At 40.0% G+C, this 23,607-nt stretch overlaps 4 protein-coding genes across 5 annotated transcripts in view; 2 read left to right on the plus strand and 2 right to left on the minus strand.

Moving 5' to 3' along the window:
- Positions 1–15,281, minus strand: part of LOC116930567 (teneurin-a) — a 134,542-nt gene extending 119,261 nt beyond the window's left edge. Inside the window, exon 1 of the mRNA XM_045179101.1 lies at positions 14,881–15,281. The gene's annotated coding sequence lies outside the window, so the exon portion shown is untranslated. The remainder of the gene's footprint in view (positions 1–14,880) is intronic.
- LOC116930568 lies at positions 2,663–13,822 on the plus strand. 2 transcript variants are annotated; one of them, XM_045179103.1, is made up of 8 exons: positions 2,663–2,952; positions 6,847–7,108; positions 7,512–7,569; positions 9,681–9,815; positions 9,911–10,127; positions 11,606–11,817; positions 11,898–12,879; positions 12,954–13,822. In XM_045179103.1, the coding sequence occupies exons 2-8, from the start codon at positions 6,944–6,946 to the stop codon at positions 12,994–12,996; spliced, it is 1,812 nt and encodes a 603-aa protein (XP_045035038.1). In that variant the 5' UTR covers positions 2,663–2,952; positions 6,847–6,943; the 3' UTR covers positions 12,997–13,822. The 2 variants fall into 2 exon arrangements, with proteins under 2 accessions (XP_045035038.1, XP_045035039.1); XM_045179104.1 differs by lacking the exon at positions 2,663–2,952 and adding an exon at positions 4,348–4,756.
- A 1,484-nt stretch (positions 15,282–16,765) lies between the features above and the next one.
- LOC116930570 (biogenesis of lysosome-related organelles complex 1 subunit 1) lies at positions 16,766–17,389 on the plus strand. The gene is made up of 3 exons (XM_032937942.2): positions 16,766–16,916; positions 16,977–17,049; positions 17,109–17,389. The coding sequence occupies exons 1-3, from the start codon at positions 16,856–16,858 to the stop codon at positions 17,344–17,346; spliced, it is 372 nt and encodes a 123-aa protein (XP_032793833.1). The 5' UTR covers positions 16,766–16,855; the 3' UTR covers positions 17,347–17,389.
- LOC116930569 (partner of Y14 and mago) lies at positions 17,340–18,386 on the minus strand. Its single transcript, XM_032937941.2, has 3 exons — positions 18,168–18,386; positions 17,997–18,093; positions 17,340–17,932 (listed from the first exon to the last, which is right to left on the minus strand). The coding sequence occupies exons 1-3, from the start codon at positions 18,286–18,288 to the stop codon at positions 17,431–17,433; spliced, it is 720 nt and encodes a 239-aa protein (XP_032793832.2). The 5' UTR covers positions 18,289–18,386; the 3' UTR covers positions 17,340–17,430.
- Positions 18,387–23,607: the final 5,221 nt, after the last annotated feature.

Consider the following 23,607-nt stretch of genomic DNA (forward strand, 5'->3'; position numbering starts at 1 on the left):
TTTTTTTAACGATTCACACACATCATGCTGACCAATGTTTTATTTTCTCTCATTTCAACCCGTTTATTAACGTTCGCTCTTCCACTAGTTAGAATTCATTAGGGAAAGGTCTTTGACCAGCGAAAACATTAAAATTATTATTTTAAAAAAAAGAAACTTTCAAAAGATTCTGATGCCCATCAAATATATAAGAGAGTGGCATCTACTTCATCTTCGATCTAGACGAGTAGGGCGTCATTGTCAAACAAGTGGAAGATGGCCCTAAAGGATTGCCATAACGCTGATAAGATGACATCTCCCCGCCACTATCTTCTTTTTTTTACTCAAAAACAAATGTTATTTCGTAACGACAAGTCGAAAGGAAGAAGGAGGGGAAAAAAAATGGACGATGAGGAACAAGACAGTAGCCCGTTTCGTACGTGTTTTAAGAAGAACGTCAAAGAGTGCGAGTCATTCTCGTGTGTTTCCAACGCAATGTTTTTACCTTGGCCTACATTTGTTTTTTTTCTGCCATGGCGTTCCGCTGGTGTTGCACGATAGCAAGGACGATCAGACGCAATAGCCTCCAACAGAGAAGAAGAAGAAAAAAAAAACGAACATACAGACGCGTTTACTCACGACCGTGTCCGATCTAAACCGATCGATATTCACCTCCTCCCAGCTGCCCATTTTTTTTTTTTTTTTTTTACATCCTGCTTTGCATTTTCTCAAGGCATTTTTGTTTTTGTTGCGAATCTGCACTGTCGTCTGCCTTGAAATCATTTGAAAAATAGCGCAATTACACAAAATCAGATGTTAAAGACAGGCGATGGTCAAACCACCTCGGAAATTTGAAAAATGTCGGTCAGAGTGGCGCGAAATTCCTGCGTTGAGGCATTGTTTTTAAAGTAAGAATAACGGCCGAGAAAATGTTAAGCGTTTGTTTGAAAAGTGTCGAGTACAATCCGGAACAGTTTTCGATTTGTCCTACTTATTTGTCTTTTCCGCTTCTCTCGCTGTGGGAGGAGAAACTGGTTTTCGAGGAAAGGAATAATGTTTGACCCATTTCCTCAATTGTCTAGCGTACGCTTCTAAAGGTCTGTTCTGTAAAACATATTGTTTTAAATGGCCTATTGGACGTTGTTTCAACTACGTATTTGGCTAGTTAAGGCACACACCTTTTGTGCCGTTTAACAGATGATTTGTTTTTTTTTTAAAGAAGAGATATGAAATCAAACTATTAGAAGTCGATTAAGTTCTTATCTTCAATTTAAATACTGAAAGACTAAAAAAATTAATTGAATTTACCAGCAGTAAAAATAAAATAAATAAATTGGGAATACATAAAGATGAATTTAAATTTTTAAAAAATGCAAATATTAGCCAATGACGTAGATACTTATTGGAACCGGGCCGGAATCTTGGCCTTCAACGGGACTTTCACTAGTCAACTGGCCGCCCTTTTTGTTTAAAAAGAAAATTGCAATATAATAATACAAAATAAAAAATAAGTTCATTTCACTTGGATTTTCCCCTTATTGTGTTTCATCTGTCAACCATTTCCCCCACTTCTTTTTCTAGTGACATTTGTTTTCCCCCAATCAACCCAGAGAAAAAAAAAATCGGTTCGATAGATATACGTGCCGTTTTACTATTAGCCATTCAAATACATTTCATTTTCTCGTCGACTAAGTTTGAATAAAAACTTTACACCAAAATCAAACGTTCGGAAAAAAATAAACCATTTGGTGCGGATAACGCGCACACACACGCCCGCCATTATCAAAACCAATTGGAGTGGCAAAACAGGAGCGGACAAGGAACCGCAATTGAAAAGAAATTGATTGTTTGATACATTTACGGTAGAGACGTAACACAATCGAGTATTGTCTACCTTTCTCCTAGATAAGCACGTAGATAACGCCAACCCTACCGCAGCTGACATTTCACCCAATTTTGCGGGTCCCCCAAACTGACAAAGTCAATCAATTCAATAGCAAAGTGCACGTGAAAATGACATTTTTCATCAAAACTCAATCCGGAACTATCCTTGTCAAAACTGACTTTGTTCCCGTTAACAAATAAAATCATATTTCGATTATTCCATTCCCGACCACACGCTCTTATTATTTTTCCTATTCACGTGTTTTAATTCCTAGTCTTTCTCAATACATAAGATAACAAAGGGGGGTGTCAAGTCACGCCCCTAGGTAAACTTTAAAAAAAAAAAAAACCTCCCACACATGCACGCACATTTTTTTTGGTGTTTTTTCCTTTAACACGAAGGAAGAAAGAAAAGAAGAAAAAAAAAATCACCTTGCCTTCGATAGGCAGTGGCAGCTTCATTCCGCTTGGGGATGACCTTGCAAGAGTGGTGGTACCAGTTCTTATTCCCTCCGCCTTCTTTTGCTCAGGTGTAAGGCTCCGGTAGTGAGGAGTTTCGGGTGGGAGGACAAGTGGGGGGGAGAACACCACACATCCAATCGTCTAGAAAGACTTGCAACGAAACAAGGGAAGAAAAGGGGGAAGAAGAAGAAGAAAAAAAAAAAAACCTCAACCGACAAACCGACGGGCCAACCCACCTGGGAGAGACCTCTAAACTTCGGGCTCTCCTTAAGGTCTCTCTCTCTCTTTTTTCCCTTTCGTCTCCTTGCTGCCTGTTTTACTTCTCTTCCCCATATTATGGGCCGGTAGTGACATTGCTGGGCTCAGTCTCGATAAACTCACCGTCCCGGATTGTTTAACTCGACCCGTTGTCGGAGCTCATTCCACACACACCGGTTCTTTTGTTTTTCTCAATTTTCAAAACATTTGCTGAGAAAATTTTTTTTGAAAAGCCGCAAATAAGTGAATTGCCATTTACGGACCGAAACTATTTTCATCTCGTGATTGTCTTTGACGAGTGCAACTTCAGAAAAAAACTCAAAAAAATAAAGGGAAAATAACACGTGGACTTCTTGTACAACACACGACGTAAGTTTGTTTTTCCTTTCATTTTTCGCGTTCTTCAAAGAAAAAAACAACAGAAGGTTACGTCACATTCTAACGGGGTTTTATCGTGCAAAAATGTGTACCGTATCGTTGAAGAAACAAAAACAATTCATTCTTCATTTGAATTTTTGTTTAAACCCCGAAATTCTGACCCACATCTCGGCGGTTTGTAAAAATAACGGAAACGGACTGTCATTTTCACTTTCGTTTGATCCACTCGACGGCGAAGAATAGACTCGCGTTGCTAACGTTATACAATGTGTTCTGCCTGCTGTGTCAGTTCGTCAATAGGCATCAAACCGCTAAGCCAGCAATTGCTAGTATTTTTTTTTTTTCATTTTGAAATATTAAAAACAACATCGATGCGAGTGAGAGTTAACATCACCAAAAATGGTGTCAACTTTCATTTTTCATTGGAAGCTCAGCGGAGCATAATCAGATTGGTGTATAGTAATAGGAAAAGTGAGGATGGATTGGATATTTGCATCCAATTGTTTCTTTTTTGTTTTTCTGATTTTATTTCGATACGGCCAAGAGCGAAACAAGAGCAAACGCCCTTTTTATTAAATTTTTTTTTAACAAACCTGGCACCTTAACGGCCATCCTTTTCTAGATTTGCATCTTGTGATTCGTTTTTTTTAACTTTCATCTTTCATTGATTTCACAAGTCCCACTGTCATCGCTGGGTTTTATAGGAAAAAGATCATTTCGTTGTTCTAGTTATGAATTAACATCTAACCGACCTTCGATTCAATGTCATCAGCACACCTTCAACCTTTATCTCATTATTTCTCGATTGCTTCATTTCTGAATTAATTTAGACAAGTTTATCCAACGACCTCCAGTTAAAAAATAAAATAAAATAGAGGGAAATAAAAATCATCATACAAGGATGATGACGTAAGAATTGTGCGGGGGAAAAAAATTACAAGTTGGGGACACCAGCACAAAAGATGAGTCAGCAGCTAACCCTTTTTATTTGAACTGGAAGAGGGCAGATGACGAAGTGAATGCGGATCTGACGTACAAATTCGGGATAAAGTTTAAAAAAAAAAACCCAACACGTAAAACGACCGGTCGAGCGCTTCACGTAGACAAAGTCAACACACAAAAAAAAAACTTAAACCCAAAAAAAAAAAAAAGTGTTATAGCATTTAAAAAGTCGGTCATATTCCGGCATAGTACCCCCCATTTTTTCTTTCCCCTTTCTCTCTTTCGTATTAAAATCGCGCTTTTCCCTTTTTTTTTCCTGGCCATTTTCTCTGGATGTATACACACACACAGTTGCTATCTAGAAAAGCTAGCAGTAACGGAGCACCCTGGCGGTGGAGCCTGGCTTCTTCGACAAATTCCGGTCAACTGAGCAAGCCAGTTGCAAGCCAGCCTTCGGCTCGCTTTCAAGTCTCTTTCGTTAACTCTCGTTTTTTATGTGTGTGTGTGTGATATTTTTTGGTGTTTTTTTTTTACGTTTCGTGGTAGACTGAACGATATTAAAATTAAGTCATTCATTCGTTTGAACTTGTTTAGTTGACATTTTGTTTAGTTCCAAGAATTTTAAGCTGGTGACTTTGAGAGTGAAAAGAGGGAAGACATTAACAGTTTTAGGGTTTTAAAATAATAATTACGTTTTTGATGTGATGTGGATAATCGACAGCTTCAACGTGACAGAATCTGCCGTCGTCGTGACGTGCGATTCGACTCGCTGAAATGGCTTCATCACGAATCGAAAACAACAAAAACATTTCCTTACGGATAGTCTCGTTCGCTAGAAAATCGTCTGCTAGTGGTAAACAATTTAACCCCCGCCCAATCCTTAATGGTTGTAATCCCTCATTTTCTGTTTTGTTTACTTAGTCAATGAAGCAAGTCGTGAAAACGTGTCAAAAATCCACGCACACACGCACACACACAAAAAATGTCTGAGAAAATTGTCACTTTCCGCTTTCGGTCAAATTCGTTTCGAACTTCCTTCATTCCCCTTTGGGTTGGTGGCAGCACGACACACAGCCTCAGGCAAGAAGTGAAAAGAGATTTCGGGACCCGATGACTTGGGTCTTGAGCTGAACGAAAGGGGCGAGGAGAACAAGAGAGTCCAGGAGAAAGTTCCCAGTCGAAAGAGAAAGAAAAAAGAGAAAGAGAAATATCATCTTTTGTTTGGGCTTCAGAAACAAGAAAAAAAAAGAACAACTCTGTTCGGGAAACAAAACACAAAAAAACTTAGCCTCAGGCCTCGAAAAATCAAGGGTTTCAAAATTGTTTGGAAAAAATTCACGTACTAATGGAAGCAGCAAAAGACAGACGTCGTGCACCAATCACCTGGAGTCACGCAGACATGTTTTTTTGTTGTTGTTTTATTTTAAGATATGCATACATGTCTGGATGATTTTTTAAAAAATTCAAGAGATGAGGGCTTCTTTAAAGAAAATTCGAGAAAAAGAGAAAGTCGTTTGGAGAAGAACTCGGTCGTTCCGTCTCGTCCATTATTGAATCATAACGGGTTTAGCAACGACGTGAGTGGGACATGATCTACTCACCACTATTTCAATTTCATTTCTTCTCCCTCTAGAATTAGAATGACATGAATTTCTCATGCGCCCAACCACACGAAAGACGTGAACGCTGGAAATCAGCTGATCGGCCAACATTTTCTCCAAACGCAACGACCTTCTTTGTTTATTCAATTCAGGACACGATGAACGCCAATATTTCTCATTTCAAAATCCGCACATCCATCTACCTAAAAACGAAAAGAAAAATGAGGTTTAACAATTTTTGCCAAAAGGTCCTTGGCGATGCCCTTTTGGGCCATGCAAATCCTTGAGCTTTCATTTATTCTAATCCTCTTTTTTTTTTCTGTTCGCTATCGTGTAAACACTAAATCGTTTTTGGGTTACATCAGCTCATCCCGCATTACTAGATTCCACCAGGATTATCGCGTTTTTAAACGTCGAAAATCAAATCCGAGACCATCTTTTTTTTAACGAATTGAAACTTGGACAGGTGCCTTGACAATCGCACCTTAATGTCCACTAACAAGTGTAGGCGGTCGGCCACACCCTACATCCGCATTGAGCTTCGTTCATCACGCTCGAATTCTTTTTAACGACCGCCTCACGAACCCCCATTTTGTTTTTATTGTTCCGGGATTCTTATAATATAATTAAAATGGAAACGTCATTGAAACGTTTAGTTTTTTAAAAAGAAAATCCTCCAACAAAAGGTGAGCCGTGCTTGATGAAAGACGGTGGCGGGGGAATTCCAAACAAAAGGCAAAGAACTCTCGTACAGTCAACGTGGGCTATTTGTCCAGCAAAGGGGGAATTTTTCTTCCTACCACTCCATCCGTTCAACGCGGGGTCATCCGGTCGCGCTTCTCTCTTTTTTTATTATTATATACTTTAGGGAATACGGATAATTATTGAGTCGCAAATAGCAAACTGTCAGGTGAGGGAAGAAAGGGCTATATGCGAAATCTCGGTGAGTATTGGAGCGTTGACGGTATCCTGTCGCAATCCGCTTAACGGCATTTCCAAACACATTTTGGGACTGTGTGTTAGCTCTTTTAAGAAAACTACCAAATAAGGTAAAGGTAAATGGGCACAATGAAGCAATGGCTGACGATTCGTCTTGCATATCTTTTCCCCCTCCACTTGTTTAGCTCGGAAATCTATTTCGATTTAGTTAAAATGGAAATTTGAAAGAAAATCATCAAGGAAACGGGGGACATGCGCACGCTCCCGTGTCTTTTCAAGGCGAAGTAAAAAAGAAAAAAGCCTTAAAAAAAAAAATAGAATAACATCTGCTCCATGACGAATTGTGTGATTCTTTTTGCAATTGTTTAGTTTGTCTAATTCTTTGCGTTTTCGTTTCGTGCAGCCGGTTGACAAGCCAACAATCGCAGCCGTTCAACTTTGTGGAGTATCAAAAAAACTTCAAGATAAACGTGACGGCGAAAAAAATTGTGCATCAAAAAATGAAAGGCTGGTTCGATGCGTTTCGTCACGACGGTGGACCGACGCTCTACGACCGCGCAAACCGAACGGCCGTGACTGGCGATGTGTCCACCATCACATTCTGCGTCGTCTTCATCACCGTCTTTGTGGCGTTCCTCATCGTGCTGCCCGGCATGCGAAAAGAAGTAAGTTCCTCCCAACCAAGAAAGTGTGGCCATAGACGTGAGCAACAGACGGACGCGTCCCCTCATGTTGCACGCGGGACACGCAAATAAATCGGCCAGCCTCACGATGCCCACCACCAATGATCTCGTCAAAGCCACCACTTTCACTGTACGATCGTGCTAAAGCAAAACCATCAAACCCTCCCCCCCAAAGTCTTTTGTTGGCGGCGGCGGCGTCGTGTGACGGCCAGACATTTGGTTATTGCTAATGTCTTTAGGGAGGGTAAAGAACTGGGAACGAATTTTTAAAAAATAATAATAACTCTTGAATTACATCATCGTCCGTAATATTTCTGCTTGATAAATTCTCGCTAGAAAAAAAAACTCATTTAGATTTCTTGTTTTGTTTTGCTTGAAATTTTAGCGCTTTACCACATTCACGAGCGTCACCATCAGCCTGTTTGTCGGTGCCGTCATCCTCGGTAAGGCAAACATTTTCTTATTTATTTCGACACCTTTACATCACACCAAATGTTTTTTGAAAAAGAAAATATCCCGTTGCGAGACTATTATGCGGATTAGCGCGGCTGTTGCATAGAGAAAGTCTCAACTCATCTGAATTAATACATAGATGCGGTCGCATTGATTCGTTAAGTGTCGCGGGAGAATCCCCCCCCCCCAAATTTAATTGAAAATACTAGGCTCATCTGATGCAAGTCTCCCAGTGAAATTTCATTTATTTTTTAATATCGGTTATTTTCGCATCCAGCCGAGCTAAACCGATCCATTCCTTTTGTGTTAAATATTACATTTATATTTTAGGGGAAGGGGGGATTAGTTCCGTTTAAAGATAATAACGCAATGTAGATAGGGCGGACCTATTCGTTCCTTTCGTTTTTTTCTTGGGGCCGATTGTTTGTTTTCATTCCGCAGTTCTGCTCAACGATTTCCCGATTATTGCGTCACTTCCCAGAAAGATATAGAAAAATTATCCAACAACAAAAACCCCCCTCCACCCAAAAAAAAAATAAATAAGGGGGTTCCTTAAACTCGCTCTGGCACGGTCGGAAAGATCCCAACACTGCGGTGTGCAATGAGTTTTTGCACGTGCCCAATCTCATAACAAAGTTCTTAAACAATTTCGAAAAAATAGAAAAAAAATATGGATGACTAGCCAAGTCTTAAGTAGGCCATTTCCTACATATATTTTTTTTCTCATGCTTAATTTCCCTATAATGAGAAAAAAAAAAGGGAAAATTGCAAATTTATTCGATTAGATAAAACAGATAAAAGTCGGGACACGTTTAAAACGCGTTACACGAAGAGGGTTGGCCCTTGTTGTAGTTAATGGAACCCAACGTTCGTGAAAACAACATTTCTTGCAAAACTCTCAAGAACAATAAGCCTTTTGCCCTTATCTCTGTCCTCAGTCTTTTTTGTTTTTTTTTTCAAGTTTATGTCGAGTTTCTTGTCATTTGTTTAGCTTCCTTAGACCGGAAAACGCGAATTTTCCCTTTTTTTTCTCCCAAAAAAAAGGCGTTAATTTACTGTACATTTTCTGAAATCGAAAAAAAAAAGGAATCTACTTTCACTAAACAGTAGCTTACACAGTAAGAGAGAGTCGCTTTGCTGTTCAACTGGTACCTTTAAATGACGTGAATATCAAGACAGGTTGGGGGGGGAAAAATGGAGGGTGGACTCTTAACATTAAGCGGCATAACATGTCTCGAGCGCACCTGAGTGCCCACCAAGGTACGAAAAAAATAAGATGCCACTCCGGTACTTGGCCTCGAATAAAAAAACTAAAAAAAAACTATAACAAACACACACAAAAAAAAAGAAATGGTCAGCTGTTCCTTCTTGACACACGTTTTGATGAGCTGAACATTTTAGGAGATCGTCTGTTATTCAGGTGAGCTATTGTTCAATCAGTTCCTTTTTACCTATCGAACACAAAATTGTGTAAAGAGAGAACTTGGTAAATACATTCCAACTAGTTGGCCTCGACAAACTTGGCAAAATAACACAAAACAAGGAACCTGGTTGTTTGCCGTTGCCGGGGCCTCAAGCTTAAAAAAATCAAAATAAATTCCCTTTTTTTTTAAGAAGGCAACAAGAACGACCGACGCGGCCTTCAAAAGGTGTAACATAGGCCCAGGTATTATGAGAAAAGGGGGAAGAGGTTGTGGGGGGGACAGGAGGAAAATAACGGAGGAGATAGTCCGACATGGACAGACACAAGAGGCCGCTTTTCGAAAATGAAAGAGAACTTTCAAGGCCGTGCTCGCTCCCGTCCCGTCGAAATTTACCTTGAAATCAAATACAAAACACATTCTCTATTCAAGCGCGTAGGCCGATTCCTCCCCACTTGCAGCAGCAGCAGCAACAAACGTTGTTGAAATGTAGAATACAAAGGAAAACAAACACCTGCGACCCGAGGTCACTGCACTGGCATAACTAATTTGCGCGTCAGCAATCATGCGTGACTGTTTCTTTCCCCCCCTCCCCGAAAGAACAAAAAAGTACCCGGATCTTTGAAATCATTCAGATATACCAGTTCAATAATCTCATTTCTTTTGTGTGGACAACACAGTGAGCGGTAGCGGTTGCGGATGGCACACAGCAGAAGAACAAATAGTAAGCAGCTATCGTGCCTTTTCGAGCGAAAAAATTGTCGCCAGACTGGGCATTCACATCGGATTCAATCACGTCAATGTCACCCTCCGCTGTAAGTTTTAAAGAAAAACCATTTGCCAATCGAAATTGATTGTGAAAATAAAATAAAATGACAAAAATTTCTCTTAATTGAAACAACGTGCACAGCTTCGGGCGTGTTCAATATGAGCGACCGTATCGATTACAACGAACGATTCGGCTGGAAAGGACCGGACGATATGGTCGATGAATACGAGGCTGCATTACGAAAAGGTTTACCGTATCCCATATTAACGGTGGCCGAATACCTCAGCTTGAACGAGGAAGGTTTCGGATGGGGAAGAACATACCGCAAAGCTGGTTACTACAGCTGCCTCACCTTGTGGTAAGTGCAGAATCGTTCACATTGGTAGATTTTCACCTGTCTATCTGCCTTCCCCCTATGTTTTTGGGTTTTTTTTCTGTTTTCTGTGGTCTTTTACGATCCTTTCTTTTACGACACTCAATCCCACATGCAAGTCATTATTCGCAATCGGAATTACAATCCCAGAAGAATGTCGGTTATGCCCATCGTTAAGAAAAATGCCATGAAATTGCTTAGTTTGTGACTCAATCGCAGACAGTCTATAATTTCAACGAACCAGCAGATATTATACCTAAGCAACAAGCCTTAAAAAAACAAAAAAAAACTGAATACGTGGAAAGAATATTGAAAAAAATTTGCACCTGCCCAGGTGCAGAAAATGTCTGGAGCAAAGAAATGGTTATTAACCGCCCCTACAGCACGCATACTCTCTCCGCACGGTGTCCATGATGTGAATTGGGGTCATTTTAAACTGCTGACCGACTCGTGATCGAATCCATCAAAATGTTTGACATTAACCAGGAAATGTAAATTTCGTAGCCTCAAGAGGTCGCTGGGTTCTCGCCTTATTTATTGGTTGAAAACGGTGCCAAGTTTTTTGCACGCAAATGGCAATGTTTGACTTTAAACGCACAATTTACTTAGCGACTACAAATAAAGTTGAGATAAACAAACGACGTGCGAAAAGACTTGGTTCACTTTCTAACGGCCGGCGCCCGCCGTGAGCGATTTTCACCTGGTCCTTTAACAAAAATAAAATCTCAGCAGAACGGTGAAATTTTTTTAGTCTGCCTCGTTGTTCTTTCGATAATTTGCGAATCGCTGGGAAATATCGGCAAGCTGAAATGATTTTTTTTTTGTGAAAAATGCTGGCAGCTTTCATTATTTCGGAATTCGTTTAACAAAAAATGGTTTGCTGTTCAACACCACCTGTAATGTTGATCCGCTGCAACAGGCGGAAAAAGAGTTTCGCACGGTTTTACACGGTGGTTTTAAATGGATATCACATTTCATTCGGTCAATGGAAAAACAAGTTATTATGAATCCGCCAAAAAAAAAAAAAGGAAGTGTACGTATTCCACACAAAAAAAAAAGGAAAGCGTAGTAGTTTTTTTCTGTGTGTTTAGACCACTTCATTTTTATTAGCATTCGCGTAGCAACGAGAGTTAATACGGCACGGTGCCGGATTAGCCGGATGACCACACTCGAAAGGGAAAACGTCCGTTGTTGAAAGTGATCCAGCCGCAACTGAACCGCAAAGTCGGCCATCACCACCTTGTTTTATTCCCAACATATTTATCCCTTCCTACTGCTTCAGAAATGAACTACTCCCCATCAAAACAATATACCACCGAAACTGTGTGGCTTTCGTGAAAACGCAGCCGTTTTCTTTTCTCACCTGCTTCACAAACGAATTCCACTCTCACTCTCCGTTATCTCTCACTGACATGTTACACCAATTTTCAAACGGGCGTGGCCCACATTCGTTTCTGGCGCAGGTCGGCATTTGCTGCGTGGCTTTTGATGAACATCATGTTGGTCACCGTACCTGTTTACGGAGGCTACATGATGCTCTGTACTGGCGGCCTGATGTTGTTGACCAATCTACTGTACTACATGAACATCCCGAGTCGACCGCTCGTCATCCGCTTCGAAGACGCAATCATCAGTTTCAGTTTTGGCTGGAGCTTCTGGCTCGTCCTAGCCGCTGGTCAAGTTTCAAACATTTTCAAAAATCATTTCGATATTTTCTCTAAATATTTTTTGTTTTTTTTATTTCCACCCATACAGGATTGATTGTCTCGATTTTCGGATTGGTCATCACCTTAGTGGAAATAGCCTTCCCGCACAAATTCTCGACCGTCATCGAACTGGATTACGACACCCCCTACGACCGTCACATCATCATCGAGGAGAGTCACGACACCAAAGTAGGGAAAAGACGATCGAGATTTGAAGAGCCCATCAGCAATTTCGGATCGAGAATCTTCCGCCGCTTCTCCAAACGTCTCAACGGCGGACTGGACGGCCCCAACAACGACACTAAATTCGGTTTAGATAACCCGTCCATGGAACTTGATCCACCCAAATCGCCGTGGAGGTACCCGCACCGAACGTTCAGCAATGGACCGACGAGACCAACGTCGCGATCCGAATCTCGAAAATCGACTAAATCTGTCGGATTCCGTGACGTCAACGTCTACGGAAATACGCTACATCCATCGAGCGCTGCCTTAGGGCCGTCATTAGACACGTCAGAAGTGGAAACGATTCCAGATGTTCACATGACGCCCGAGCCACCCGTCATCAAAACATCTATAGCAGAACCGGCCTGGGAATCGGATCCTTCATCGTCCAGTGAAGATGAAGGTGAAGAAATCGAGCGTGTGCAGAACATTCCCATTACGACCATCAATTTCCGGACGACGGCGTCGAGGCAAAATTCACACGAATCGCGTTTCAGCCGCAACAGTTCGTTGCGGCAATCGCATAGAGACGCGCTGGAAGATTGGGACGAACCAGAGCGGCCAGAGCGGACGAGTATCGTCAGCATTATCAAATCCGCTCTTCACATGAGCCCATCGCCGGCCAGCGGTTCAGCTCCGTCCACCTCGACGACAGGTGGTTCAGGTGCTTCGACACCAATGAGGCGGATATCAAATGAAGAAGCCGATGCCATCCATCTGGATAGGACGGGCAGCTATATGCAACGATCTGCATTAGCTACCGTTTCGGCGAGAATCAGTGCAGCGGCTGAGGCCGATCGTTCCAGGTAACGTAATTTTTAAAGCAATTTAAAAAAATTAAGCCGATTTTTAAAAATTTTTTTTCTTGTCTATTTCGTAGACATTCTAGCAACGATGATATTCATCGTGTAGATTTGTGGTAAACGTACCCTCGAGGTTTCTGCAACCCAAACCCTCCCTGCCTTCCTAATTGAAAAACAAAAAATGAGATAAAAACACACAAAATGCCAAGCTTCAAGATTTCCTAAATCGACTGGCGTCGCGCGCGCGCAATACGAACATTTGACCGCGGTCGTTCAAAACCGGCATCAAAGAACAATCTAGAAAAATTTTAGTAATTTTATTACAGTTGTCCACCAAATGGACTTTCGTCGACCCGGAACACAAAACAAAAAAGAGAATCCCGGCGAAAATGTTTTTACGTGAAATAGAAAACGAAATGTCGGCCGCTGGTCTTGATTGCTAGAGTGTTCGTGTGCTTTGTGTACATTTCTTTGCAACTGCGAGTTTTTTTGTTTTTTTTGTTTTATGATTTTTTTTTTTTTGTACGTACTGTTTTTACTTAGAATTAAATGCACTTTGCGGCAACCTTGTTTTCCCCTCCCTTTTACGTATGTTTGTAATTAATTAAAAGAAAGCTGTTTGATTTGAGCCAATCGGTATTGGCTACTTTCCTTTCGAAAATTCGGGAATTTAAACTACAACAACAACAACAAATAAAACGTGGTGGTTCTTCATTGTTTCATAATTCTATTCGGGTCTTTGTTCTATGAAGTTTTGATCGCTACTTAGTATTCCTCTTGTATTTTTCCCCCTTTTTCTCCAAAGTGTTGCGCTTTTAGTGGGACTTTTAACGATTGATGTGTATAACATAATTATTGATTTTTTTTTTTTACTTGGAATAAGGGCTAACCAGCCGTGTTTCGTCTGTTGTGATTTTATTTTCAATAAAAGATGGTGTTTTTTAAATGATTATTTAATCTGTTTTTAAAACAAACTTGATTTCATAAGAAAATAATTTTACAAGAAATTGAGATAAACATAATATTTCCGAGCATGGAAATGAAACATTCAATAAATCGAGTTTCGGTTTTATTTTACCGTAAAATAAAACTGAAAATAGTTAAAAGTCAAATGATCCCCATCTTTGATGATTCAAAGTCAATCACAAAACAAACAAAAAAAGTCCCAAATAAAGACCCAAAATTATTGTCTGAGTAAGATCTTGGAAACACAAATTTCAACAATGCAAATTGAAATTTTTCTCAAAATAAAATAATTACATCGTAAACTGCCGATGCAACGCGCCAGAGCAACAGTTAAAACAGAACAAAAATTCCAACAGAATTGCCTATCTTCGAAAATTGAATTCAAAAATCTTAGAAAAAAATCTATTGCCGGATTTGAAAAAAGATTATAATAAACAAGCCTCTTATTTAAGCTAAAACATTTTCAATTACGCATTTCGGCATTGGATGGCAGAGATTTGGAGCGATAACAAAAGCCATCGACGCGATGAGTGCCAACAAACATAAGACGCAAGGACATCAATCCACGTTGGTTTCATTCCAATTAATCAAACGAGACAGGAAAATTGGACGAAACATTGGCAAATGAAAACCCTCACAAATTAAAAATGTTTTGCCGAACAATGAGAGACAAACTAGCGTGTAAGAGTCTTTTTCGATTCACTAGTCCACAAGCTCAAGGATAGTAAGTTTCGACAAGAAAAGAAAAGCAACATGGTCGGAAAGAAATTAGCAAATGCTCGTTATCTGAGCTGGGGCAGTTGCTAGCCAGTAATTTACATCTAGAATGAGACATTCTATCAGTTAGTAGCGTTTCCTTATTGCCTAATTAAAGTATAAGTGAGTGATCGACGAGGACACACAATGGCGATTGCCAGCAAAATTCAGGCATCGCGTTCAAAAATTTCATTCCGAAAACAGCTGTTGTGGGCATCAGAAAACGATTCTCAAAACGACGAATGCAGGCAAACAGGAAAAGAAATACAATAAATAACTAACCTGGAATGGCAGATAGTCTCACGCTGATGACGTTGCAATGGAAAAAGGATTTTGGCACACGTGTCTTCGGTTCATCATGGCCGTGCTCTTTCCCTGCTTGCCGCCTCACTGTGAAGGCCACGTAACAATCATCTCGTTCTTTGTCCACTACGACCAATGATTTTTTTCTCAAGTTGAAATGGTGTTTAATAATAACGCAATCGAGCAATATCACTAATTAATTCGTGCCAGTTCAAAGGTTGTGGTTCTTTTCCATCAAACTTCAGTTCACAGTAGATGAGTCACAATATTCTGTGATCAAGAAAATCAGAAACAGAATGCTCTACTTAAGATGTTCAAACTTGAAATGAACAGCACCACAACGAGTGAGATAGCGATTAGATAATGGCGCCTAAAATGTTTCAGATAAATAAACCTCAGTTCAATTCCCTTCCCAGTTCAAGGATACGACCGACCCCTCTCAATTTGTGTTGCCAAATTTTCATTTGAAAAGTAAAAAAGAATTTAAAATTCCAGTTAAAAAACAATTACACAATAAAAATGTTGTCATTTTGCTGCAACGGCTGCTTTCAGTCTTAGAAGCAAATAATGGCGATAGTTTTTCATTTGAAAATAAAAGCATTGAAAAATTAGAAAGGGGGTGTCTAAAATCATGGCAAAGATTTTTCTGTGCAACTTGGCAAACGTAAAATGTTCATGCTCGTAGGGCTTTCTCACTCGAGACACTAGACCAACAAGATTTAATCTCAATCTTTAGATTTAGTAAGATTTCAATTAGTTGACTGACACGAAACACGAAACCTTGAATCATATAATCTTAGCAAGGAAGAGCATGTTTCAAGATCCTCTGTCGTTATTTCAAGTCATTAAGCATACATAACGCAGATGGTTAGTCAGAACATGGCCATTATTCTGAACAAAGCAGACGATTTCACATAAATTATTTCTTTTATACTATCAGTTGTCTAAGAAGGATGAAGCAAAAGGTTTTTAATGGGCAGAATTTTTAAGCATGAACGAAAGGTAATTGTTATTCTTTCCAGGAAGTCGCTGGATAGTCGTTCAGTTACGAAAAAGTGCATTTTGAATCAAATGCTACTTGACCGATCTGGTGCCCATGAACCTAACTTTTAGTTCCTCGCGTCACTTGACCACCCCCAAAACCACCTTGGACAAAAATCAAAAACTCCAATTGTTTATCATCGTATTTCCGCGTGCACGCTTAAAGTGAAAAATTTTTCTATTGATGTGGGACCGTTCATCAATTTGACACGCTCCAACAGATTTTTTCCTGGCAGCAGACCGTGGCCTTTCATGGGCTAATTAGCAAGCACATAAAGACTGCCAACATCTACCCAGGGCTAAACAAATTGCAGTTTCAGAATCACGAAATTAAAAAATTCACTAATAAAACTTTCCGAGTAGAAAAATAGGCTATTATAAGCTGACCATGGTACTTGCCAAATTTAACACCTGTCGTATGGAGTTGGTGAGCCAAAGGCCAGCAATCCCTTTCCTTGCAGTAGAGGAAGCAATTGTAAAAGTCCTTGAAAATTTGTCAGCAATAGAGGTTTCACATGTAATTAATCTCTTTCTTTACTAGAACCTTTGTAGAAGTTTAGAGTCAAGTAGTCAAGGTGAACAAACAAGACTATTATTAGACTTTTGATTATTTCAAAAGGATTTGTAGTTGTACGTGTATATAGCCTAATTACCGCTATTAGGATTGGACAGGTATGCATTCAAGCTGACTATTGCTGACTTCCGCAAAGGAGTGGATGCGTAAAAGCAATCAAAGCATTGTTTCGTGTTTTTTCTTTCCAAAGATTCTTTTCAACTATAAGCATCCTGTGTAGCGGCTTCCCCGCCAAACTTTGAAATAATAATAATACGCTTTTTCATCGCTAGATGACGTTGCCTTAAAGATCCTGTTAGAAAGAAGACGTACACAAAACAAAAGTCATTTTTTAGAAAAATGCTCTCCAGTTTACTGAAAGAACACCAGGCAAAACAAGCGGCGAAAAAAGAAACGAGAGGTAAAGATGACTTATAATCTGAACAAGTTAAAAAATGTGTAAATTTAAGTTTTTCTAAAGAGGAGTTGAGGAAAGAAGCGCTGACAGCTGCGGGTAATCTGACAGATGCATTGGTCGATCATCTGAACGTCGGGTACATAATCTTTGTCTCTAGCAAAACTGGTGCATTTCTCAAGTGACAATCATTTCCAGTGTTGCTCAGGCCTACTTGAATGAGAAGAAATTGGACCATGAAGCCCGTCAGTTGCAAAACAATGCGGCAAATTTTTCCAAACAAGCTCAACAGTGGCTGCAGCTTGTTGAGAACTTTAGCTCTGCATTGAAGGAGGTTGGTGATGTAGACAACTGGGCTAGGAGCATTGAAAAGGATCTCAAAATAGCTGAAACAGCACTAGAGTATGCATATAAAGTTGGTCCCAGCAATTCTTGAGTTATGTTTGTGTATTTCTTGTGAATAAAATGATCATCAACAATTGGCTTTGCACAAAGGTGTCTGAGAATCCAATATTGAACATCACTTTATTAGTTTTTCAGTTTCCTTGATTTCTTTAACAACATCCTTTTTCCGCTTAATTTTCTCTGTTTGGTCTTTGTCAGGATTTTTCAATTCACCACTTTTAATTTTAGCTTCAAGGGCTTCAATTTCCTTGAGCTTTTTCTTAAGGTTTTTCAGCCTCTTGGCTGGATCGGCAGCACTATGTGGTTCTGCGGTGCTTTCAGCCACAGTAGGTTTAGGCTCTTTAGGTGCACGAGTAGGAGCTGGGACACCAAAGTTTGGTTCCTGGATGGTAAATCCTGCAAGTTTTCCTGTTACCTCTTTTACTTCTGTCTCTGGTTTAGCTTTCTTTTTCTTTTTCTTTGAAGCCTGCTGTGCTGCTGGAGGTAGTCCCGGTATTAAAGATTGCTCACTTTTCCCAGATTTATTCTGTGCTGCCTGTGCAGCAATCAGCGCAGGACTCATACCCACAGGATAAGCAGGTTGGGTTTTAGCCCATTGTTTTCCTTTACTTTCATAGCTAGAAAACATATACACGATATTAGAGGGTGCATTCATTTACTGAATCAGTTGGTATACAGTACACAGGGACTTCTTCTTGTGGGACATAACCTTCCTTCACCCTTCTCGGTTTCCTCCAAGTACCATCGGGCCTTCGTGATGCGGGTAAGAATAAATCACCTGCAAGATAAGAATGAAAGAAAGTTTTTGTAAGTCACTAGGTACATCTAATTAATTTAATAATTTAAAAAAACCTGTTGTGTCATCCCTAACGGGCTGAAATTCCCCCGCAGCCGCCATTGAAAATAGACTGATCACATTAGACATTCGAATAATAGATGGCGCGAAATTTATGCCGACGGAATCTAGCGTCATCTACCATCTGAAATATTAAACTTCTAGTCAGAAAAAAGGGCGCCGCTTTTATGATGATGAGCCTGACACATATTGTGCAACGTGAAGATCGTTAAACACATACACACGCTCTGAACGACACATTCCGTCTAAATGAAAAACATCACGAACTACTACGTTTGTTGCATTTTAAAATGCCCTCGGTTGATCGTAACTGAAGAAAGTTTTAATTTTTTTTTGTCTGTACGGGTGAGAGGCGAGGGCTTTTTGCATAGCGCCTGATTTGGTGTTGTCGGTGCACGCGAGGTCAAAGAGAGAAAGGTTTTTCTGTACAGTGCGAAAAAAAAAATACAGATCCATAATAAGACCGAACAATGCCGCGCCTGACGTGAAATCTCTCTTTCGCACAAGTCAACAATGATTCCAAAAGTTCTGCTTATTGAGAACACTATTTTCAGGGATAATAATTACAGCAACGGTAAAAGTTCAAGCTTTCTACATTTATTTTTTCAGACAGTCGAATATCATATTGAAGAATCTGTTAACCCCTATCCGAATAGCAGACGACTTTGGTCAAGCGACACAATTTTTACCCTGTATGGAAGTTTCTTTTTTCTTTCTCTTTTTTTGGAGGGGTTTTGAGGAGGAACTCTTTTTCTGTAGACCAAGAAGAGAGAAAAATGGGCTCCTTTTTTTTTCTCGAAAAGACCCTTTCACCCCAATATATGTGTGTCTGACAGCAGATTGTAAGTCGAATAGATTTTTTCCTTCCCAAGACTATCTGGTTGTTGTTCTTCCACGTGGAGAAGTATCTCTTGACGTTGCATGTATAGCAGAAAAAGAGAGAGGACTAGTTGGTTTTCTTTTTTTCCACGAGCAAGCAGTGGAGGAATCCTTGTAAGGTAATCTACCGGGCGCGCGCGCGCGCGTTCGCGTCAGCCACTTTCTCGCTCGTTTTCGACGGTGCTGCATATTGTAGACACCGGCGTTCCAAAAAGTCTCCATAGAGCTTCGTTTTTTTTTCTCTCTCTTTTTTGTGGCCCTTTATGGTCAACCAAACGAAACAGAGAGAAAAGAGTTTTCTTTTAGGAAAGAGAGACGAAGAAATCATGATGACTTGACGTCTCGCCCTTTTTAGGATCTACCTAACTTCTCTTGACGAATAAATACAATAAACAAATAGAAAGAGTTAAAAGAAGGTAAAAAAACAAACAACAACAGGGTAATATTCACCTTGACCAGGGATATCCTCTAGTTTATTTTAGAAACTTCCAGCTCCATCCACCAATGAACGTTCGACTGTATGTTACCACCAAATTCAGTCATCTCTTACTGATATATATATATTTTTTCCTACTCAATCGTTTATGGAATGAATACATTTTCTTCTTTTTTGCATTCGCCCTTTTTTTTTTTTGCTGATTCAAATATCTTTTAGCTATGGAACGAGGACAGCCGTCACGGAATCCCGTATCAGGTAACGTTGCTGTGTCATTCGATCACGACTCGATCAACTCGCCAGGCGAACTTTGGGATCATGAAGGTGGTTGGGTGGTGGAATAATAGTATAAGGACTCTCAACCGATGAAGAAACGAGAGATGACCATATAAGGTAAGTAGAACTTTATACGGTAAAAAAGACCAACGAGAGATGCCCGTTCGTGAACCATCGTCTTTCGTATGTGTGCAAAGGCTGCCAGGCAGAAAATGCCCTATCCTGTTGGCAGCCTCTTCGGGCCGCGTGTGCACTGGCCTCGTCCTACTTTTTGTTCTCATTTAAAAAGAAAAAAAAAAGATCACGGGCTCATCCATCTGTGATGTGAATCTTCACGAGCCCAGGTTGCGGGCATCACATGGTGTAGTGGCCGATACACAGTCAAATGTTCTGTTATAACAACTCGCTCATGGCCATTGGGATGATCAGCCAGGTGTTTGTTCTTTTTAGTCTTTCAGGTCGCGTCAGCAATCTGTCGCGTTATTAACAATAGCTACCTGTACTTAGTTGTTCCTGTAAGTCGATTGGAACGGATCATTCAGGTCCATCAGCATAAATTGTTTCGAGCAAAACCTCAACACGGTAATTGGCAGCGGTCGGGAGCTAGACTAGGAAACTGACGTTTGAGTACATTAACTGCTGCCAGTCTCAAGCACGAAAAATCCTCTATTTCAAGGTCACGTGACTTTGTGTGTCAAATGTGGGCCATCCTGAAAGGAGGTGTGGCCTTCTTTTATTATTTTTTTGATGTCGTATGTATACATACGCACCCAGTACGAGAAAACAAAACAAAAAAACTACGTTACCATATATGGTCAGGCGACGCGGCGTGGGAGCCGGCGTGAAAAACGACTGCAGCGCCACACCGTCTCGCCTCGTTACCTACATTTCTTATTTTGCCACCTCGACAATTCGTCTGCTTATTTTGTTTCTTCGCTGCAAATATCTAATATAAGAGACAACAATTAATTTCACGCAATTCATTGTGTAATGTGTGTACTTGACTTCAAACGGAAGTGACGTCACTCGCCGGCCTTTTAGTCCTTGATGACTCATGTCAGATTATAGACATCACCATCGATGACTACCAGACCCAACAAAATCGATATCTCTTATTTCCGACTGTTTGCCTTTAAGGGGGCCTGAAATGTTGAAAGGACATTTTAAAAGATAATAATAGTTATTCATCTGTTTCGTCAGTGCATGTCTACTGCTGATATCTTAGTCATTATGAAATGCCTGGATCTTCTAACGATTTGTGTCGAAAACTATCTCAAGGCAGCCCATCTAGGATCTCACGAAGGAGCTGGAAGGAAAACGTTCACAAAAAAGCTGAAACCGGTGCCCGCGCTTTCTTTCGTCTCCTTACGTCGGACACACGAAGTTGACCATATTAAGTCACGTTCTTCTTCTTCTTCTCAACCACCAAAGTCGGACCGTTTTTTCTCCAGCTTTTCCCTAGTTTTAAAAATAATGATTTTAAAATACAAACTCTTTGAAAAATGATTCTCATGTTTCCAATGGCCGTTTTGAACTTTGTTTTCTACCAGATTAACATAACAATAAACGTTCTTTTTTCTGTCAAAGACTCGATAAGAAAAAGGCCTTGCTTCATGTTCTGTTAGACGACGAAATCTCTTTAGTTCAAAGTGTGAGTGGGGAAAAAAAGAAAAATAAACATGTCCTTACATGGTGTTACAGAGTGCATCCAGATCCCCATAGTCCCAAAGACCAAGGTCAATTTCATTTATTTCTTAAGTTGATAAAAAGAAAAAGGTTTTGGTCTCACGCTCACTTTATGATCTTGATATGTACGTCAACTCATTTTCAAAATGGCGTACTGAAAATGGCCCTTTTTTTTCCTTTACAAAGTCCTGGAAAAATAAAAAATTATTCATTATTAGTCTTCGACAGTTATTCGACAGCTGGACAGTTTACAAGAAAATAAAAAAACGAAAAAATATCCGGACATGAAGATGACCTGAAGCCATACACTACCCCTCGTCAAATTACCACACGAGTGTGTGACGTGTACACGAAATACGAAAGAAAAAATGGCCGTTGTTGTCGGTTCGGGAAAAAAAAAAAGGAATTGTTGGAAAGCGTCTAAATAGTGAAAATTTCTTGAAGCGTAAAAATAACGAAACAAAAACTTTAAAATTTACTCCTGGAGGACATACAAAAGAGCCGGCCACGACCGTTTTAATTCGTTTTTCGCCAAAAAAAGATTCGGTTGTTGCTCTCTTTCATCGCTTCTGGCTGCCACATAGTAAAGTCGAACGGAGATTTTTTTTTTTTTTTTTTTTAACACATTGGCCGGAACACAACAATGAACATCCCGGCCATTTTGACGGGTGAGCCAACATCCATGTGGTCGGTCAGTCACATTTTAGTTGCTTCTTTAAGAGGGGAAAAAAAGTTGATGATGTACATTAGTCGAACAGGAAGGAAGAAACGAATCATGTCCCTGGCAAAACGGGACAGTTGTCTATCGTTCTAAAATTCTTCTTTAACAGAGCGTGATCCAAGATAATTTTTTTATGCATGTGACACACACACACACATAGCTAATCAAATTAACATGGTACGAACCCGTTCTGTCTGTAACTAATGCGACCAAGTGATGGGAACTTGTCATTACGTAAAATCCACCTGTCCCACACGATTAGCTTCTCTGCCGAAAGAATAATGAGAGAAATTGGTTCCGAAGAATAATTAAGGACGAAAAGAAGAAGATCGAGAAGGGAGAAAAAAGTCTTTCCAGACGACGTGAATATAGTCTGTGTGTCCGCCGTTGGGGGTTTCAACAAACTGTTGTTACAATCAAAGAACAAAAAAGAAAAAAAAAATGGACATTTGAGTCGAACAAAAACACACACAATTCATTTCTGCTTTGAGGTATGAAAAATAAAAAACCAAGCTGAGGCCATCGAAACGTAACCAGTTGTAACGACTCTAATGATCAAATATTTCAAAACAGTAGCAATAATCGTCCATCAACGAGAATTCGTACAAGTTTCAAAAATATATATCATGTGACCAATATTCGGTTGAATGACCAGCCATCTTGCTTTGTAGTTGTAAATAAAAATATTACCACTAAAATAGGAAAGAAAAAAGACCATTTTTAGAGAAAAAAAGCACAGCAGTGGGCACTCCAGTCAGTGTGAGAAGAAACGCCACCTGACGGATTGAACCGGCTTTTCTTGGCTTTTGGGAAGGGGGATGCCGGTTGAGGATTGCCTTTTATGGTCATGTACTCGCTGATTGGCTGACTGAGAACTTAACAGACGGGAGAGCAAAAAGAAGAAAAAAAAAAGGCCCACCATCGGAATGCCGAATAGAATATGATAAAATAAAAAAGAAAAAAACAGTTCGAGTGGAGGGGGAAAAAAAAGGAAATGATGATGACGGGGGAAAAGGGAGGAATAAGATGAAACAAGGGGAAGAGTCCCGAGCTCGAAAAAAGTTCAGCCATTTTCCCTCCAATGTCTTAACCCCCCCCCCTCTCTTCCCCAAAACCTTTTGTTGTAATCAATTCTCCAGGTGAACTTTCTCTTTGATCGCGCCAAAAAGATGTATAACACGAGCCATCTTTTTGATAATTAAAGTTAATTTTAAGGATATTTAAAAAGTTTTATACACAGGTAGCCAAGTCAGTCAAATAAATCTAAAGGGATCTAAAACGAAAAAAACCGTTGAAAAACCTCAAAGCTTTTTTCCCGTTCGTGTACATTATATTTTTTTCCTCAGTCTCCCCCCTCTCCCCTAACAAAATCAAAATGGCCGCTCTCAGGTGAAACACCGAGCACGATCGGCGACAACAACCTGTTGCGTGTGTATTT

This window comes from Daphnia magna, linkage group LG9 (genome assembly GCF_020631705.1).
Source record: "Daphnia magna isolate NIES linkage group LG9, ASM2063170v1.1, whole genome shotgun sequence".
Classification (NCBI taxonomy): domain Eukaryota; kingdom Metazoa; phylum Arthropoda; class Branchiopoda; order Diplostraca; family Daphniidae; genus Daphnia; species Daphnia magna.

Coding starts and splice junctions, on each gene's coding strand:
- LOC116930570 (XM_032937942.2), top strand. CDS start 16,856: ATGCTCTCCAGTTTACTGAAAGAACACCAGGCAAAACAAGCGGCGAAA. Junction 16,917..16,976: donor GGCGAAAAAAGAAACGAGAG/GTAAAGATGACT, acceptor GTTTTTCTAAAG/AGGAGTTGAGGAAAGAAGCG. Junction 17,050..17,108: donor GTCGATCATCTGAACGTCGG/GTACATAATCTT, acceptor AATCATTTCCAG/TGTTGCTCAGGCCTACTTGA.
- LOC116930569 (XM_032937941.2), bottom strand. CDS start 18,288: ATGACGCTAGATTCCGTCGGCATAAATTTCGCGCCATCTATTATTCGA. Junction 18,094..18,167: donor CGTTAGGGATGACACAACAG/GTTTTTTTAAAT, acceptor CTTATCTTGCAG/GTGATTTATTCTTACCCGCA. Junction 17,933..17,996: donor CCACAAGAAGAAGTCCCTGT/GTACTGTATACC, acceptor TATGTTTTCTAG/CTATGAAAGTAAAGGAAAAC.
- LOC116930568 (XM_045179103.1), top strand. CDS start 6,944: ATGAAAGGCTGGTTCGATGCGTTTCGTCACGACGGTGGACCGACGCTC. Junction 7,570..9,680: donor TGTCGGTGCCGTCATCCTCG/GTAAGGCAAACA, acceptor TGGACAACACAG/TGAGCGGTAGCGGTTGCGGA. Junction 11,818..11,897: donor CTGGCTCGTCCTAGCCGCTG/GTCAAGTTTCAA, acceptor CCACCCATACAG/GATTGATTGTCTCGATTTTC.